At 33.7% G+C, this 20,977-nt stretch overlaps 1 protein-coding gene across 1 annotated transcript; it reads left to right on the plus strand.

Moving 5' to 3' along the window:
* The first annotated feature begins 19,446 nt into the window (after positions 1-19,446).
* LOC141641531 (uncharacterized) lies at positions 19,447-20,973 on the plus strand. The gene is made up of 3 exons (XM_074450190.1): positions 19,447-19,585; positions 20,101-20,230; positions 20,322-20,973. Exons 1-3 carry the CDS (start codon positions 19,447-19,449, stop codon positions 20,851-20,853), a joined length of 801 nt encoding a protein of 266 aa, XP_074306291.1. The 3' UTR covers positions 20,854-20,973.
* Positions 20,974-20,977: the final 4 nt, after the last annotated feature.

A 20,977-nucleotide genomic window follows, 5' to 3' on the forward strand; every position in this document is an offset into this window, starting at 1 on the left:
CCGAGCATGGCCATGCATTTCGATTCTGACTCCTCGAGTGGCCCCGAGAAATATCGAGTACGATAAAGGCTGAATATTTCCTTCAACTCGACTCCTTCCGATCTAAGCACAAAGCATGAAATGACCGAGAAAAAATCTACTTGGCCCCTGTTACGGATGACCGTGAGAAAGAAACCAAAGTCACCCAAAATCTGCCGTAGTCTCAAGAGACAGTCGATAGTCTAAGAATCGACTCTTAGGATCACCATGGAAGTCTTATCCACGACCGGGCAACGAATGTTATAAAACATTTAGGACTCCACGTCGATGTCACAATTGTGTCCTACGAAATATCCGTATAAATCGCCTCGTGATTGGTCGGTCAACCTGTTGACTTATGGTTCGTTGAACCCACCATCAACCAACGTCACAGAATAATTGCCGAGTTTATCGGCTCATGTGGGCAATTAAGGACTAACAAGATATGATGTTTGTTCAGATCACTTTGTGGTGTTCAAAATTGTCGTACAATTCCACATGAAAAACAAAATATATATATAAAATATCAAAACGATGATGTCGTATAGAGTACAAAGGAGAATGAATCTGATCCATAAAAGAGTACTACAACTCAGGAACACGTTTGATTCCCATGGAATTTACGTGCCCTTCATGCTTATCTTGTCGTAATGCTTTAGTGAGAGGATCTGCTATGTTATCATCTGTAGCAATCTTTTCTATCACTACTGTCTTTTGCTCCACGTAATCCCGGATTAGATGAGCTTTCCGTTGTACATGTCTAGACTTGTTGCTAGACTTTGGCTCCTTAGCTTGGAAGATGGCACCACTATTGTCGCAATAGATGGTGATCGGGTCATTCGAACTAGGCACTACAGAGAGCCCATGTAAGAATTGACGCATCCATATCGCTTCCTTTGTTGCTTCGGACGCGGCATAGTACTCGGACTCGATCGTAGAATCTCTTTGTAACAGTTTGTTTGAACTCTTCCGGTGACTGCAGCGCCATTAAGAGTAAAAACGAATCCTGACTGAGATTTCGAGTCATCACGATCCGTTTGGAAGCTAGCATCTGCGTAACCGGTTGCGCATAGCTTTTGTTCGCCTCCATAAGTCAAAGCCCAATCTTTAGTCCTCCGTAGGTACTTAAGAATGTTCTTGACAGCCAACCAATGTGGTTCACCTGGTTGCTGTTGGAATCGACTTGTCATACTCAATGCATATGCCACGTCCGGACGTGTGCATATCATGGCATACATGATTGATCCTATAGCCGAAGCATAAGGAATCCGTGTCATGCGCTCTTTCTCTTCCGGTGTCTCTGGTGCCTGAGACTTGCTCAAATGCACCCCTGGGGACATGGGAAGGAACCCCTTCTTGGAGTTAGTCATGCTGAATCTCTCTAGGACTTTGTCTATGTAAGACTCCTGACTGAGAGATAACATCCGTCGTGATCTATCTCGATAGATACGGATGCCTAGAATTCTCTGTGCCTCTCCCAGATCTTTCATCTGGAAATGGTTCTTCAACCATACTTTCACCAAAGTTAAGAGAGGTATGTCATTCCTAATCAGGAGTATGTCGTCAACATACAATATTAGGAAGACAATCTTGCTCCCACTCGACTTGATATATAAACATGGTTCCTCGACTGATCGAGTAAATCCATTTTCTTTTATCACTTGGTCGAAACGATGATTCCAACTCCTTGATGCTTGCTTAAGTCCATAAATGGAACGCTTAAGCTTGCACACTTTCTTAGGATGTACTGGATCGATGAAACCTTCGGGTTGTACCATGTACAACTCTTCCTCCAAAAAGCCGTTTAAGAAGGCGGTTTTCACATCCATTTGCCAAATTTCATAGTCATGAAAAGCGGCGATCGCTAAGATAATCCGAATGGAACGCAAAGATAACTACGGGTGCAAAAATCTCATCGTAGTGCAAACCTGGCACTTGGGTGAAACCTTTAGCAACTAGTCGTGCTTTGTAGATATCTTGTTGACCTTCCACGGAATGCTTTATCTTGTAAAGCCATTTGCATTGAAGGGGACGAACCTTAGTAGGTAAGTCAACAAGATCCCACACGTTGTTCTCATACATGGAGTCCATCTCGGATTGCATGGCCTCAAGCCATAGCTTTGAGTCGAATCTGGTCATGGCACCTTTATAGGTTGCGGGTTCACTACTCGTTAAGAGTAGAACGTCATCTATGTCATGTTCCTCGACCATACCGATGTATCTGTCCCGAGGAATAGAGACTCTTCCCGACCTCCTAGGTTCCTCGGGAATATTCACCGCAGCCGGGATTGAAGGAATTGGTTCCTCCAATGGTTGCTCGGTGTTTGGTTCTGGAATCTCCGACAGTTCGAAGGTTCTATCACTCTTTGCATTCTCGAGAAATTCCTTCTCTAAGAATGTCGCACTAGCCGCAACAAAAACTCGTTGTTCGGTTGGCGAATAGAAGTAATGACCACGCGTTCCTTTAGGATAACCTATAAAGTATGTCTTGACCGATCGCGGGCCGAGCTTATCCTCGTGTCTCCACTTGACATAAGCCTCGCAGCCCCAAACCCGTATAAAGGACAAGTTAGGGACCGTTCCCTTCCATAGTTCATATGGAGTCTTGTCAACAGCTTTAGACGGACTTCGGTTAAGTATTAGAGCGGCTGACATAAGAGCATAACCCCACAATGAATCAGGTAAAACCGTGTGACTCATCATGGATCGAACCATATCAAGTAGTGTTCGATTTCTCCGTTCGGACACACCGTTCATTTGAGGTGTTCCGGTGGAGTTAGCGTAGGGCAATCCACAGTCCTTTAGGTGTTGATCAAACTCGTGAGAAAGATACTCGCCACCACGATCCCAACGCAGTGTTATTATCTTTCTACCCAACAGGTTCTGTACCCTATTTTGGTATTCCTTGAATTTCTCAAAGGATTCACTTTTGTGCTTCATTAAGTAGACATAGCCATATCTACTCAAATCGTCCGTGAAAGTGATGAAATACCTATAGCCTTCTCGTGCGGTGATTGACATAGGACCACATACATCCGTGTGTATGAGCCCTAATAGGTCGGCAGCGCGCATTCCAACACCTTTGAAGGAAATCCGAGTCATCTTACCGATGAGACATGATTCACACGTGCCAAATGATTGAAAATCAAAGGCCGAGATAGCTCCATGTTTGATAAGTTTTTTACGCGTTTCTCATTAATGTGTCTCATACGGCGAGTGCCATAGATATGTTTGATCTTTGTCACCAACCTTTAACCTTTTATTCATTACGTGTAATATTTCGAGGTCCGATCTAAAACATAAATTCCGTTCATGGAAAGCGCCTTGCCATAAATCATATTGTGTAATGAGAAAATGCAAGAATTATTCTCTATTACAAATGAAAAACCAAGTTTATCAAAGCGAGAAACAGAAATAATGTTTTTAGAAAGACTGGGTACATAATAGCAATCATATAATGATAACTCAAATCCGCTAGGAAGCTGGATCACATATGTCCCCTTGGAGATGGCAGCTACTCTTGCTCCATTCCCAACACGCAGGTCCACCTCACCCTTTACGAGGGGTTCGATGTTTCGGAGCCCCTGCACATGATTACACAGATGAGAACCACAACCAGTATCAAGTACCCAAGTTCCGTAACTTGCGTGGTTAATCTCAATCATATGAATAAAAGAAGAAGAAGACATACCAACGGGTTTAACACGACCGCCTTTAAGTCCTCATGATAAACAGGACATGTGCGTCTCCAATGCCCAGTCTTGTGGCAATGATGGCATTCCATGTTTTCACTCTTGCTCTTTGTCATGCCACGATGAGTTACTCGACTCACCAGGACCACTCTTACCCGAACCCGACTTCTTGAACTTCGCCTTACCTCTTTGTTAGGTTTGCCGGAGATTTGCCCTTACCTTTCCCTTTGTTTGACACAACGAGAATATCTTGTTTCGAGCCCCCTTTGCACTTCATGTCCTTCTCGGTGCGTACGAGGAGGGAGTGCGATTCATGGGGAGTTTTCTTCAAATCATTCATATAGTAATTCGCTCGAAATTGCGAATAACCATCGTGGAGTGAGTGAAGAATACGGTCGATAACAATATTCTCGCTGATGTTACAATTAAAGGTCTCCGACTTTTCGACATTCTCAATCATCTTTGAGAATGTGTGGGCTAACCGGTTGGCCCTTCGGAGTCTCGCATCAAAGAAGCGAGTGGTATGCTCATAGGTCACGATTCTCGGTGCTTTCGAGAATTCCTTAGTGAGCGTGGTGAAAATCTTGTTTGCACCTTGGGCTATGAAGCGTTTCGGCAAATTGGGTTCCATTGCAAAAATAAGTACGTTCTTTACCGCACCCGCTTCTAAAGCGAAATCGTTATACTTGTTGATTTCGTTAATTCCCGGCCGTGGGACCTGGGTTTAACGGCATGGGCTCAGCGAGATATCCGAGCTTTCCGTCGCGGCGGCAGCATTCCGTAATCCGCCTCCCGGTCCATGAAGTTGGATCCGTCATTCTTGATCGAGTGGTGATTCATCCGACTCATGAAGATCCTAAGCCAGGACTCACGGTCTAATGTGGCACTTGGCATTGGGTTATCACTTGAACCAGCCATTTGTTGTTTAGCGATTTAAAACGTGATCTACACTTTGAAAAAGAAAGAAAAACAAAACGAAATAAGCAACTCATCGAGGTGATTTAAGTCTATTTTAAAATTCATTTTAAACATGTAGACTCTCGCACTTGCATAATTGATCTCCCTCAAGAATGATACAAGTGATCCCAAGACTCAATTTCAGTAAATTGATAAGCCAACTGTTTAGCTAATTCTTCCGGAAGAACTCTTGGTCGATAGATTTCCGTAAATCCTATCTATAGTCCACCATAGTCACAGGATCGTACGAGTGACCACAGTGTTGAGATAAAATAGGTCAATCGGTTCCAACTTACCCGACGTAGAAGGGGTCATAGTATGCCTACCGACGAAGAGGGGACTCATTGGAGTTTGACCTATAAAGACCGTTCTCAATTTTGGTTTATACGAGGAAGATCCCATCAACAAAATTATAATTCATTTTAAGTGAACGAATAACTAGCGTCTGTTGTGAATGAATTTATTTGGATGATGGCTTAAAACGTGTGACATGAGAATGTCAATGAAAACTAACTCGTGACCTCTATATGTGTCAGTTTTCATGCAATAGTTAGGTGGTTTGGTTTTTAGGCGGAAAATGATGCATTTAATCGTTGCGGAAAAATAAATAAGGGAATGCAATACGTAAATAAAAATTTCCTAGTGTGGCCTATCCTAGTATAAGAACATAATACAACTTTGGAATCCACCGTTGGACCCGAAAAGCTTGTCTTGATGTTCCATCTTGATCCAAGTAGCGGGAGTGAGCATCCGGTCTCCATCTTTAGTCTTCTCAAAAATTACAATTTAAAATTACAAATATAAACCTATTTACATTCTAATTAAAACTGTAATTACAAGTGAAAAAAAAAAACAAAACGGAGATACAAGATCTCAAAATACAACCAAGACCGTGTTCCATCATTACGGTAACACGTTCTACTAAGGCCACACTAAGTTACAATCGCTTGTAAAATTAAATACGTAATTAAAAGGCATTCACGGCATTCATAAATTAACGATAAATAAAAATGCATCAACTAAAAACAAATTCATTCGTGACATAATTCCGTAATTATGTTAAATTTATCCAAACCACCTTTTAATGATTAAAATTCGTGTGATAAAACCGCTTCTATCATTTAATTTTAATCTATTATAATCCGTTACTTTAAATATAATTTAAAATAACTTAATGGTACGTGTGTGAACCGTTTCACAATCATAGCGAGTGTACTATATCCGGATAAAGTACATATTGAAGCCAAAAGAAAATTTAAATCAAAAGAAACAAATTTTCAATCTTTGTTAAAGACGAAATCCCTCGATCCAGGGACATAAGTGCTCGATCGAGGAACTAAAGGCTCGATCGATCAACGCAAGTCGATCGAGGGGTATGCTAATCGGGAGTACTCGATCGACTAACTGGAGGTCGATCGAGTACCTTTATCAACAAATCTGCTTTCGATCGAGTACGAGGACAACTCGATCGAGCAAGTAGGGTTTAGAAAGGGGTCGATCGAGTACAACGGGGACTCGATCGAGCAAAAGGTTTTTGAGATGGGGTCGATCGAGTACAACAGGGACTCGATCGATCAAAAACAAGACAAACAAAGACTCGATCGAGTAGAAATACGCTCGATCGAATGCAAAAGATTTGAAAACTTCAAAACCCTCGTGAAAACAAATTTCTAGACAAGATCAATTGTAATTTTGATCAAAAACGCATCAAAACAAATTTAACAATTGACAAAAACTTGACATGTTGCTATAATCTCTGTATAAAATAACAACATGTAAAAACAACATGAAATTTGAAGCAAAACAGCCGTGTAAAACATGGCACGGTTTGGTTTTCGAGACAAAACAACAACAAGAGCAACCGTGTAAACAAGACACGGTTCCCAAAGCAACCAAAAAACGCAGCAAATTAAAAAATTTCTGCCGAGTAAAAAATTGGCTGCCGAGACAAATTTTTAACCAAAAAATCATCGTTTCAACAATCGTTTGATGAAAAACACATATAAAAATTTACGTGGCCTCGCTCTGATACCACTTGTGGGTTAATATCCGTATACTACCCTTCGAATTAAGGATTATAACGTAAAATTTCATATGCAATTTATAGTCATAAAACGAAAATAACAAGGAAACGATAAAGATTAGAAATCAACCTCGGGTCCTTCAAATGCGGCGTAAAGAACAGAAATCTAAGCAGATTTCCTCCTAATCGTTGCACCCAAGACTTTGTCCGAGATATGCCCTTGTGCTAGAACAGTGTTCTCCGATTGCCTTGCAATATAGGGAGAAGCGATGTGAGTTTGCTTGAGATGTGAGATCTCGGTTTCTACAGAGAAGAATGCTCTTTGAAACCCTAAATTTTTGGCAAGAATGAATTAGGTTAGACAAGAGGAGAAAGCTCTCCTTTTGTCTTGGTGATTCTCGGCCAAACCGAGTGAGAGGAGCCCGTATGGGCTTTTCATTTTCTCTTCACTTAAACTCGCGGTCCGGTCCATCACTCGCTAAGTGTATATGACGGGTTTGTATTATAAATCGTTATCGGTTATCGGAAATTAAGGCATCGCTAATAATACGGGTTAGTTGAATTATTAATACGTGTCAAATGAACAGTATTGTATAATTATTTTTAATATACATTTAATTAAATATAAATCACGTATATTTAATTTTACGAATTAACTGGTTAATTCGCCTTAGCCCATGATATTTAATCCGTATTAAATATAATATCTCAACATCACATATTTGACTAATTACTAGTCAAATAACTCGGACTAACTGGTTAGTCAATTTTTTGCATCTACATGACAAGTATTTTCATCTTGTCACATCTCTCGAACGTATCCTATAGGTGTGACTTTTAGGGACCAGTTGATCACCGCCATCTGTATGACAATAACGTCAAACTTATCTAGCAAGCCAACCGTTATTGATAAACGTGGATCAACTGATAATAATACCAAAGTATGCCCTTTGATCCTTTTAGAGGTTTATAAGTCCTTGCACTAACTGTTAAGGACACCAACCCCAACAGTCACCACGTGTCAGAATCGTAGTCTTCCGTTGTTTTGTCATAACACTTTTTACTTTAGTTGGATTTTGGTTTTGAGACATTGTATTTTACATTTCTGTTGGTTTTGATGTACACGCATTTAAACTTAATTACTTAAATACGTTTCTTGATGGTCACTTTTGATTACTATGCCTCGGGTAACCGAGATAGTAGCATTCTCATGTGCTAGGTGGTCTTGGTAAGGCACCTTGGTGTATGGGGTATTACACTACCATTTTAGTTTGATCTCTTATGTAGAGACTAAATATATTTTTTGTCTCAAATTAGTCGCTAAATTATATATTTAGCAACCGAGTTTTGATCAGTTGCTAAATTAATAGATAAATCATCATTCTCTTATAGTGTAAGATAGGAAGGTCACTCGTTATACAAATAGATAAAGAAATACAAGTAACTTTTTTTTAGTCAGTTAAGGCTGTAGTAGTTCTTATTTAAAGATAGTTATGAACATAATATTTTATCAAATTCATTCTCTTGCAATAAATTAATAAGCTCACTATAGAGTGCGTTAAATTGAAAGGTATACGGAGTAAACCTTAGAAGTTAGTTAATAAATTAAAATGGATGAATGACTGAATGAGTATGATAAAGACAAAATATATACTCCCTCCATTATTTTATATATGTCATTCTCACATTTCGAGACAGTCACTTCTCTCTTCAATATCTCTCAAAACATATGGGTTAATAATATGAAATGTATACTCTTATGAAAGCAAATTTCATGACGAATCTAACGATATGATTTTTATAATTTTTTCAAGAGTATTTTTTCATAAAAATCAAAGTCAAAGGCTTACCTCGTAAAATAAAAAACGTCATATATAAAATAATGGAGGGAGTATTAATTAAGTGGATTTCATGTGATGGTTTTTTTTTTTTCAACTCATTTCTTAATTATGTGATCAGGGATTAGGGTTTGATCTTTATGAGGTGGTGATTGGTAGGTAGATGGAGGAAGTTTAAAGGGAGCAAATAAAATGAGTACCAAATTGAGTAAAAAATTTGATCAATATTTTAAGCTACTTTGTATTTCGACTATAAACCACTCTAATATTGAGTTATGACACATATGCTCTGTTCTTTTATACTTAATTTTGTTGAATTTAACTTATTTTAATTTATAGGAACTTAACTTTTCTGAATTGAAACTTATTATAGGAGTTTAACCGAACTTAACTTTGCTTAACATTTCTGAACATAATTTTGAAGAACTTAACAAAACTTCTAGGAGCTTAACCTTTCTAAACTTAATTTTGATGAACTGAACGTACTTTAACTTTGTTGAACTTAACTTATAGGAGTTTAACTTTTTTTTTCAACTTAATTTATAGGAGCTTAACTTTTCTAAGCTTAACTTATATGGACTTAACTTTTTTTATCTGAACTTATTTGAGCTTAACTTAATTCAAACTAAATTATGATACCTTACCAACCAGCGAAAGGTTCGACGAAAGTCATTTTTTTCTTATCAACTTGGAGTATAACCTCTTCTTGGACCAATTCAAAACTCTCAGGCTTGTAATCAGGATTCTTATTTAGATTGCTCCTCGAACAGAGGAATAGAAAAGGGAACTACTATTCTTATGAACTTTCATCGTTATTTGAGTACTCATCTCACTTTCTTTTCACCCGGCCAATTATTTTTACCTTTTCTTCTATAGTTGATTTTAAAATATTTTTTGGATAATAATTTTTTCTTGGCCAATAATTAAAAAATTTAATACGGAGTAACATTGTTTATTATTTTATTTCATTTACTGGTTTAAACCTCATGCAATACCTGCACCGTGCACGATATATATTATATTTTTTTTGTTATAAAACTACTTATATAAAATTGCTACATCATTAATTGTTCACATTTCTAATCATTTTATTTTGTTTTGATTAAAGAAAGTTAGAACTGAAAATTAATTAGGAGAAAAGAATAATGAGTTGAAATGTATCTTAATGAAAATAATTTTATACCATAAAGCTAATAATTTCAAATAAATATTTTCAATTTTTTGTCATTAAACTAATAAAAACAATTTACATATTTTTTTTATATACGGAGTATGAGTCAAGTCGTTATCTAATATGGAGTAATAACACCAATAAAAGATTTATTTACAGTTTTATATCAATTTTATTTTATTTTAATTAAAATATTATAGTTTCGAGTTTAGTGAAAATAATATAATTTGATGACAAGATTTATTTTATTGAAAAGATAATAATTTAATAAAATAAATTGTAATTATTAGTTTCCTTATTTAGTAAATGGACTTAATTATCATCAATTTCCTTATTTTAGAATATGTATTAAGGAGGAAAAATGTTTGAGATCAGGTTTCTTTTAGTATATAAAATGGGATGTTTTGTATGAAACAAATATTTTATGTTCATATCATTAAAATAAAGGATATTGTATTCAGTAAATTTTATTTATAAAAACATAATGATGAAGATGCATGGGTTTAGGGCTGTAAATGATCCGAGCCGGCTCGACAAGCCCTCGGAATCGGCTCGGTCAAAGCTCGGCTCGAGCTCGGTCAAAACGAGCTCGAACTCGAACTCGAGCCGAGCTTGGCTAAATACGAGCCGAGCCCGAGCTCAGCAAGGCTCGGCTCGGAAGCTCGTTTAGGCTCGTTTATAGTTTTTTTTGTACAATATTTATATTTGTAATATTAATTTTATTATAAATTATATGTTATTTAGTAATGTATAATTATATTATATTATAATAATTTTTAGAATTTTATAATCTTATTTATTATTTAAAAATATTTATATTTAGTTAGATTAAAAAAAGTTAGAAAGTGAAAATAATATAAAGACAAAACAAGCTCGATTCGAACTCGAGCCGATCTCGAGCTTTTTCCGAGCCGAGCTCGAGCTTCAATTTTTTAAGCTCGACGAGTTTCGAGCCGAGTTCGAGCTCGAGCTAAAAAATTTGAGCCGAGCCCGAGCCCACCCGAGCTCGAGCTCAAATCGGCTCGTTTACACTAGAGACCTAGCAAATTAAACAGATCGGGTCGTGTCGTGTTCGTGTCCATATCAACTATAAACGGGTCACAACTACCCCAACCCTAACCCGACCCAATTACATAAACGGGTCATTTGTCTCAACCCTAACCCAACTCATTTAATTTTTCTATAACCCAACCCGACCTGTTTAACTCATTTATCTTTAAGCAGGTCATTTTTAACCCGTTTATCTTTTAGCAGGTCATTTTTAACCCACTTAATCCGTTTAACCCAATAAACTAATAAAATAAACTAAGCTTTATAGCGCTATTATCCAAAAATGATGAATGAAAATGCTTATATTTAAGTTATTTGGTTGGGTTATTGATTCAACCCAAATATATTATGCCACTTTTAAATAAATGGGTTAGTCGTGTCGTTTTCGTGTCAAAAGAGCTTAACCCTAATCCGACCCATTTAAGTTTTGTGTCGTGTCCGTGTCAACCCAATTACTTAAATGGGTCAGAACGTCTTAACCCTAACCCACTAACTTCGTGTCAGGTTTGTGTCTTATTTTCGGGTCGTGTCAATGATTGTCACCTCTAGTTTACACCCATTAGGGGTAGATGAAATTAAATATTGTAAAAGAAGTAAGAGGCAAAAAAAAATTAGAAAATTATCTTCTTCTTAGCTTCAGCCAACTGAGGAAATGTAAAGCGACAATTAACTATCTATGATGTAAAATATGGTAATTTTTGAGTTACTTCGCAGCAACTTTTATATTTTATTTCTTTTTTCCAAAGTAACTTTATTTATCTAAATTGGACCATAATAGACTCTGTTTGGCAAAGAGTAGATTGGCCAATTTCTATTAGATTTAAAGTGATTAGTATATTAGTAGTATACTAGTTTGAATATCCGTGCGTTGCAACGGGGTAATTAACTTATTTATAATGCAAAAAAAAACATAAGGGTTTAATGTTTACATTCTATGTCTAATAATTTGTTTACATATTATTAAAATATTTCTTTCAAAAAAAAAATGATTAATAAATACGTGGGTTAACTCTTATTTATAATCATATAATCACCCCACATTATACTAATCTTTCGATGTGGGACAATTCTACTATTTTTTTTTGGGAAAGGTTAAGTATATACAATTCTACTATTTATAAGTAATATATTCACCAAACTTGGATTATGTTTATGATGTGGGACAATTCTACTATTTATACGTAGTATATCATCAAACCTGCATTGTTTTACAATGTGGGACAAATAACATACTCAAAATTACACCATCTTTTTTGCACTTAGTTCGACATTCAACCAGATCCCGAATACCGAATACGGTTAATTGTTACTCATTATATCTAATATTTATATTTAAGTTTAATAATATGATCAAGTACTCTCAATTAATATTTGTCGTTGTTTTTCTTCATTTTTTTTATCATAATTGAGATACGAAAATTTTCCGTGGTACCCCTTAATTTTGTCAGATTTTTCATGTTACCCCTACTTTTAAGAATCTGCTTATGGTATCCTTGAAGTTCCATTTTTTTTCCCATGGTACCCCCTAATATAAAGGTTGTTAAATAAACGTTAAGTTTGATGGCGTGACAATAAAATAACAATTAATAAATAATACTCCCTTTATTGTTTTATTGGTACGGATATCTCTCTCTTTTAAATGAAAATTTAATTAAATATATCATTATAATATTGGAAATTTCTCATGGTAACCTTGAACTTTGATAGATTACACATGGTACCCCTAATTTAAAGTTTCTACAAATGGTACCCCTGTGTTCACCTTTTTCTTTCCCATATTAGCATTTGACAACTTCCTTCATAATGTCATTGCTCCTATGACTTTTGACGCCTTTTTCTTTTGTTATCTATTACACAAACACTTCATCATCTAATTCTTAAATCCATATTTTATTTAATAAACTAACATTTAATACCTAAATAACAAAACACAAATAGCATGGCATGCTCAATTACTCATCTAGTTACTCATAGGAGTAACGACGTTATGAAAAAAGTAAACACAAAGGATATTATATGTACAAACTTAAAATTAGGGGTATTATGTGTAATCTAACAAAATTCGAAGGTACCATGAAAATTTTCCGTTATAATATTGACCATTTTATCGATCTTTTTCCTACCTAAAAAAATATTACAACTTTAAAAATTTAACATTTAATTCAAGATTATGTTTAAAGTCTCTTATATTAAGTATACTTTGAGAGATTCAATATATTTGGGATGATACCTAAGTTTCAAGGATAAATCATATTTGTAATCACGGGATCACCCTACCTTATGATAATCTTATGATGTGGGACAATTCAACTACTCCGTATTTATATGTAGTATATATTTATCACATCTACATTATTTTTCAATGTGAGACGATTAACATATTTAAAAGTACACCATATTTTTTTGAACCTAATTCGACATCCAACCCGATTTAATAATAAGCAAATACTATATTATCTATTAATATTCATACGTTTATTTTTTTTATTTTTTTATTATAATTAAAATATGTGCAAATAATATGAACCTATACTCTAATGATAGATTTTTTTTAACAAAATTCTAATTATATTATTTAAACGTAGTATATTTACCACACCTACCTTATTTTCAATGTGGGACATACAAAATCTATAGGTAGAAAATATAATGATATAAACTTTTAAGAGCTCTCCAAGACAATACTTAAGAAACTCAAAAGATTTTGGGTTGATGCCTAAGTTCTAAGTATGCCTCCTATTTATAATTATAGAATCACCCACCTTATACTAATCTTTCGATGTGGGACAATTCTACTATTTATATGTAGTCTGTTCACCACACTACTTTTTTTTCAATGTGGGACAAAACATACTAAAAAGTACACAATTTTTCATATTAAGAAGTACACCATCTTTAATATGAGCAAATAATATGAAATCTATATATATATATAAAAGAGAGTTTTTTCGAGCGATTTGAGAGCGTCCACATCATCAAAAATCAATTTAGGAAAGTATAATTTTTGATGTAAAAAATAAAGTAGAAAATCTTTTAATTATTATAATATGTATATTTCCTAAATTATATTCAAGTGATATTTCCAATTTTTATATCAAACTTTTACATTTCATTTGGCAAAAAAATATCGTTAAAAAAATTATGAAAATAATATAATTAGCTTTGTGTTAAAAAATGCTATCATTAGAGTATAAATTTCATATTATTTGCACATATTAAAGATGGTGTACTTCTTAATACGTAAAATTGTGTACTTTTTAGTATGTTTTGTCCCACATTGGAAAATAAGTAGGTGTGGTGAATATACTACATATAAATAGTAGAATTGTCCCACACCGAAAGATTAGTATAAGGTGATGTGATCCTATGATTATAAATAGGATGCATATTTGGAACTTATGCATCCACCCAAAATTTTTTGAGTCTCATAAATATTGTTTTAAAGAGCTCTTAAGATTTTTTATCATTATCTACGATATGATATAAAAAATAAAGTGGAAATCGTTGGGAACTACCCGGGAAAGAGTTAAGAACATGAACAAGAAAATAAAAAAATAACTAAAGGTTTTACTAATGGTAATCTCCTGACACAATACAAAACTAAAGATTTTACTAATGGTTGTCTTCTGAATGCAGTAATAGAGCGTTAAAGAGTTTGTATTACTGTCTCTACAATAATGGTTTATAACCTAAGTTAATGTTTGGAAAATCTTTTAGTTATTATAATATATACTATGTATTTCTTATTTTATATTCAAGTAATGTTTCTAATTTTTATATAAAAACTTTTAAATTTCATTTGATAAAATAATATAGGTAAAAAAATTATGAAAATAATATTATTAGATTCATGGTAAGAAATGCTATCATTAGAGTATATATAGATTTCATATAATTTGCACATATTAAAGATGGTGTATTTCATAGTATGTTATCTCCCACGTTGAAAAATAATATAGGTGTGATAAATATACTACATATAAAAAATAGAATTTTTCCATATCGAAATATAGCATAAGGTGGGCGATTCTATGAGCATCCTTGGAACTTAGGCATCAACCCAAAATTTTTTGAGTCGCTTAAGTATTGTCTTGGAGAGCTCTTAAAAGTAGGTGTGGTAAATATACTATGTTTAAATAATATAATTAGAATTGTGTTAAAAAATATTCTATCATTAGAGTATAGGTTCTTATAATTTGCACATATTTTAATTATGATAAAAAAAAAATAGAAAACAAACGTCCATGGTAGCATGTGTAATCTATCAAAGTTCAAGGTTACCATGAGAAATTTCCAATATTATAATGATATAGTAAATAAAATTTGCATTTAAAAGAGAGATATCCGTACCAATAAAACAATAAAGGGGGTATTATTTTTTAATTGTTATTTTATTGTCACGCCATCAAACTTAACGTCCATTTAACAGCCTTTACATTAGGGGGTACCATGGACAAAAAAATTGAACCTCAAGGGTACTATAGGCAGATTTTTAAAAGTAGGGGTAACATGGAAAATCTAACAAAATTAAGGGGTACCACGGGAAATTTCCGTATCTCAATTATGTTAATTTTTTTTTGAAGAAAAACAACGTACAAATATTAATGGAGAGTACTTGATCATATTATTAAATTTAAATATAACAATTAGATATAATGAGCAGCAATTATCTGTATTCGGTATTCGAGATCTGGTTGGATGTCGAACTAAGTACAAAAAAGATGGAGTAATTCTGAATATGTTATTTGTCCCACATTGAAAATAATGTAGGTTTGGTAAATATATATTACGTATAAATATTAGAATTGTCCCACATCAGAAAAAAAATCCAATTTTTGTGAATATATTACTTATAAATAGTAGAATTGTCCCACATCGAAAGATTAGTATAAGGTGGGGTGATTATATGATTATAAATAAGAGTTAACCCACATATAATGTAAACATTAAACGCTTATAACGTTTTTTTTTTTTGCATTATAAATAAGTTAATTACCCCGTTGCAACGCACGGGCATTCAAACTAGTTTATACTCTAATGATAGCATTTTTTACCATAAAGCTAATTATATTATTTTCATAATTTTTTTAACGATTTTTTTTTTGACAAATGAAATGTAAAAGTTTGATATTAAAATTGGAAATATCACTTGAATATAATTTAGGAAATATACATATTATAATAATTAAAAGATTCTCCACTTTATTTTTTACATCAAAAATTATACTTTCCTAAATTTATTTTTGATGATGTGGACGATTTCTCGATCATTTCGAAAAAACTCTCTTTTATATATATATATATATATATATATATATATATATATATATATATATATATTTTACTAGGTAATCTATTATTTTAGTTTTATGTTTGATGAACTGCATAATGAAAGAGTAGAATGATTCTCGGCCTATTTGGTAGGTAACATATTGAAAACTGTAGAATGAAAAAAAGTTTCAAATTAAAGGGATGGCAATATTGGCTTCTAACAAAAGTATATTTCCAAATAAATTGTAACATATTAGTATGTCCACATTAACAATTTTACTCATTCTTAAAACAATTCGCCAACATTTTAATTTATTGATTATCAAACAAGCATGATGTATGGAGATTTAGAGAAAAAGGTCGCAAAAAAGTTATGAAGACGTCTTTCTTTCATGGACCACGAGTTTAAGTATATTGTTTTTTTCCCCCTAAAACATCAATTCAAGCATAAACAGTGTTTCGTTTCTGGTAGACGATATAACCTAGTTCTAGGAAGATCTAGTTTTTGGTTCGCTACTAAAAAATATTCCTAATTTTAAAAATTTCTTGCAAAGTCACAATATATAAATAACATTTTGAAGTAAATAAATACTAGTAATAAAAACTTTTACTTTAACAAATTATGAGTCATAATTCTTTTCAAAGTACACAAACATCTATCTTAAACAAACATACGTCATATAATTATATCAAACGAAAAGAGAGTTAAGTATATTTGCAACTTTATTACTAGATCTTGTCTTTTACCACATTCCAGTAGTTTATTCGCTTAAACCTTCTTTATCTTACCTATTTGTGGCATTACGCTCTTAATTTAATAATCCCCATAATCTAACCAAACAATGCTTAAACATTAATTGTACTCATAGCTGCGCTTGAATGCTTGATGTCCAAAATAATGACTAATTGTTTGCCACGTGTCAACATGGTGACTCACCTAACTAGCCCTCTTATTATAGGCATTAATAAATCAAAAGAGGAAACCCATTATGCTAGAAGCTTCACTATACCATTAGTCGTACTTGTTAAGGGATTATTTAATTGAAAAGCTTGTTATTTAGGGTAATATATCTACCAAATGTAACCAATCTATTGGGTATTTAACCTTTGTTCTAAGGGAGCACAACAACCCCACTACTTTAATTACAAAATTCCCAATAATTAATTAATGACAACAGTTGGTTAATGTGAGTGATAAGAATTTTTATACTTTAAATAAGTATTATGAAATTTAATTTTTAACTTTTCTAAAATACTGGAGTTGTGTTCTTTCGTTATTATTCTATTACATGTTCACTAGTCTTGCTTTATCCGCTTCTGGATGGGTGTAGAACTGTAGGTGATGATCATTGCCTCCCCGGAAGTTATTGGACCTCTAGTTTAAGATTTGTGCCTTGTTTTTTGTGTTGGGACTAAGCAGAAGTCCGTGATCGGATCTGAATCCCAAGAGTCTGGTGACTAGTGTCAAGTTTAGACTAAAATTGTACATGATCGCGTTCAACTAGAAGGATTGCATTATATTAAAAGACGGGCTTATAAGCGTTCTATCTATTTATTAACTTACTTACATAAGATATTATTTACAAAAGACAATCCCTTGTGCATGGAAATACTTCTAAGTTCTAAACTTATACGACTACACGGAGTACAAAGAAATACTTGTATGGTTTTGGATATATAGATAACCAGAATTCATACAAACTGTGTGCGTATATTATTATACTTCTTCGTATACATTAAGAGATACACACGTCATCAACTGTCACTATCTAATGGTAAATAAGAAAGAGCATGATTCACTATGAATGTAATGAATCAAGTAATTAAGATATCATCCAATTAATCCGTGTTACTTAGACCTCATGTAAGAACACAAATTGTAAATAAAAAAATAGGCTCTATAATCAAGTAAAGTACGGCAGCATAGATTTGTCGCACCTACTTGTCCAGTTCCTATAGGCTAATGTATCACCACATACAGATGTATTTCACTTGAACCTCAAAGTTTACTCTTAACAAATCAAATAACATTGTAAAGTTTTCCACTTTTAATTGTTGAACTACTTTTTTTACCCTTAAAATTTAGGATAGTGATAGGGCGCCACCGGGTGACGTCCAAATTGGGTGTCACCCTCTCACAACCCTTTTTAATTGAAGGGGTCCCCACTCACCCCATGTGAGAGGGTGGCGCCCAAATTGGGTGTCACCGGGTGACGCCCTTTCATTTTCCTAAAATTTATAGGACATTTTTATTTTATAATACTGTTAGGAAACCATTTCAATCAAAAGTTTAAGCTAACGATTGAAGTTTTATATTCTAAATAACACGCACATCACACGAATCCCCATTGAACTTAGAAAGGAGAGGTGGTGAGATTCGAACACGTGACCTCGTGGTCACACTGACTCCGATATCATATCAATAAACCATAGCACGCTCGACGTTTAAGCTAATGGCTGTAGTCTCTTGATCAATTTTATATTGATGTTAATAACTACTTCGAGTCTAACATATATATTGTTCGCCTAGATAAATTTACATTTAAAATCCAGAAAAAATTTTAACACACCATAAAATATGGAGCTTAATTACTATCGCTTAAGGAGTTTCTAGTTATGGTGTTCAGGTAGTGTGGCTTATGGACTTGTAGGAGCTTAAAATCTATCTTTTTAGTAGGAAATTATGTATGGATTTCAAGAGTGAGTAACATCCGGGTATATTAATTGACAAATTTAGAGTGAAGTAAACAGTTTAAAAAATGTCTAAGAATCTAAGGGCATCAACAATAGAGGTTTGTCAACAAAGATTTGTGTACTTTTTAGAGATTTGTTGACAAACCTCTCTATTGTTGGGAATGAGGGTTGAGGTTCATATATGAGAATGGTTACAATTTTGTATACAGATTTGTATTTTTGGTTGTGAATGATAGTGGAACCCATGTAGTATATTTTTATGAGGTTTGTTTACATTTAAAAGGTTTGTCTATTGTTATATTGGGGTTTGTTGCTAGAGAGGTTTGTATGTTGAGTGATGTGGCATTAGACAAACCTCATTTGGGGTTTATCTATTACTAATGCCCTAAGTTCATCTTTCTGTAATATCATATTTCAATCCATTCCATTCCTAATTGGAGAATCAATTATAGGGCCTAAATTAAAACTCACACTACCATCAGAAAAGCAAAAAACAAAGGAAGCACAATATAGTAAGCACAAAAGGTGATGAGATCAGCATAATAAAAGAATATTAAGTTCCACCTAAGCATGTTTTAGTTGAAATGACTAGCAAGAGTAGTAGTATATATACAAGGTTGTAAGTCATAGGTAAGAAGCAAGAAAACTTAAGTGTATTATCTATCTGTCACAAAGTCAGGAGACAACAACAACAACATAAGACTAATAGAGTGAGTGAGTCAAAGTGTAAAGATGGTAGGTTTGATGGGTTGGGTAGTAGGAGAACAAGGGTGGAGGAAGGGTCCTTGGACCCCTGAAGAAGACAAGCTTCTTTCTCAATATGTCACCTTGCATGGTGAAGGAAGATGGAGCTCTGTGTCTCGTTGCGCAGGTACAAATTTCCTCGGAATTATGTACATAGTTTCAGTATTACTATACTCATATGTAAATTTATTTATTGTCGTTATATATTATTGTTATATTATATAAGAGGCCAAGGTTTTAAAACAATTTAATTATGAGTATTATGGTATCGACCTCTGTTTATTGGTACTGGTGATGTAAACGTATTTTTCATTAATAATGTATGTTATGTTATTGCATGCACATGCATGGGTTTTGTTAGCAACTTTTATTAGTTGAACTGAACTAAATTTATCTATCAATCTTACAATTTATATATTTCTGTTAATATTTTCTCAACAAGTTTAAAGTTGCTAGAGTATAATGCTCACTTCCACTATACTCTTCAACTCTATAATGTAGAAATAGAACTAGAAGTTTTAATCTAAAGAAGTCAAAAGTAGAAGGAAAATTTGCTATTTATTTGATGATCAGTGAGTTTATTATTTTTGTTTACGATAATTATTGATCATTGATTTAATTTCTCTTGTTATATTTTTATAGGATTGAATAGGAGTGGTAAGAGTTGTAGGCTAAGGTGGGTGAATTATCTAAGGCCAGGACTAAAAAGAGGTCAAATTACACCTCAAGAAGAAGGCATTATCATTGAGTTGCATGCCCTTTGGGGTAACAAGTAAGTCACTTCTTAAATACAATCAAAATATGGTCATTTTCATTGAGGTCTTGCATTCCATATTAATGAATATATATTTTACAATGTAAAGATGGTCAACAATTGCGAGATACCTACCAGGAAGAACTGATAACGAGATCAAAAACTATTGGCGAACCCATTTCAAGAAGAAGGAAAGATCAACTCGGAAATCATCAGAAAGACGAAGAACCCAAAACGCGAAAATAAAACCAAAACAACAACAACATGATAATGAAGAAGTAGGATCACAAATCAATCAAGTCATGATTCCTACAACTCAAGGCAATAACAATGATAAGCAAGAGCTAACATTCATGGATCATCCAATAAGCTCCACCATGGTTGATCAAAATTTAGCAATTTCGGCAGCGCCGCCAACATTATCATCTTGGATGGATGATAATTTATTTTGGGGTGGTGTATGGAATTATGGAGATCAACTAGCACCACAACAAGAACAAATATGTAGCAAGATGGCACTATCATTCCAAAACCAAGCTACTACTAATAATAACATAATTAGTGCTAATAATAATAATGGATTCTCTTGGGGAGAGGATTTAAACAATATATATAGTGATCATCACGGTTTCATTTTCTAGAAAACAACTATTTTTGCATTGGGACATTGCAATTAACTATTTGATCGATGTATGTTTTGGTGTAAGCTACGTACAATTTGAATAATATTATAATTAGTTTAGTTTAATTAGCTAGCTAGGGTTG

This window comes from Silene latifolia, chromosome 2 (assembly GCF_048544455.1).
Source record: "Silene latifolia isolate original U9 population chromosome 2, ASM4854445v1, whole genome shotgun sequence".
Lineage (NCBI taxonomy): Eukaryota > Viridiplantae > Streptophyta > Magnoliopsida > Caryophyllales > Caryophyllaceae > Silene > Silene latifolia.

What these genes read in the sequence shown, in the direction of transcription:
- LOC141641531 (XM_074450190.1), top strand. Translation starts at nt 19,447, where the DNA reads ATGGTAGGTTTGATGGGTTGGGTAGTAGGAGAACAAGGGTGGAGGAAG. An exon ending in CTCTGTGTCTCGTTGCGCAG is followed by an intron (nt 19,586 to 20,100) that starts GTACAAATTTCC and finishes ATATTTTTATAG; the next exon opens with GATTGAATAGGAGTGGTAAG. An exon ending in CATGCCCTTTGGGGTAACAA is followed by an intron (nt 20,231 to 20,321) that starts GTAAGTCACTTC and finishes TACAATGTAAAG; the next exon opens with ATGGTCAACAATTGCGAGAT.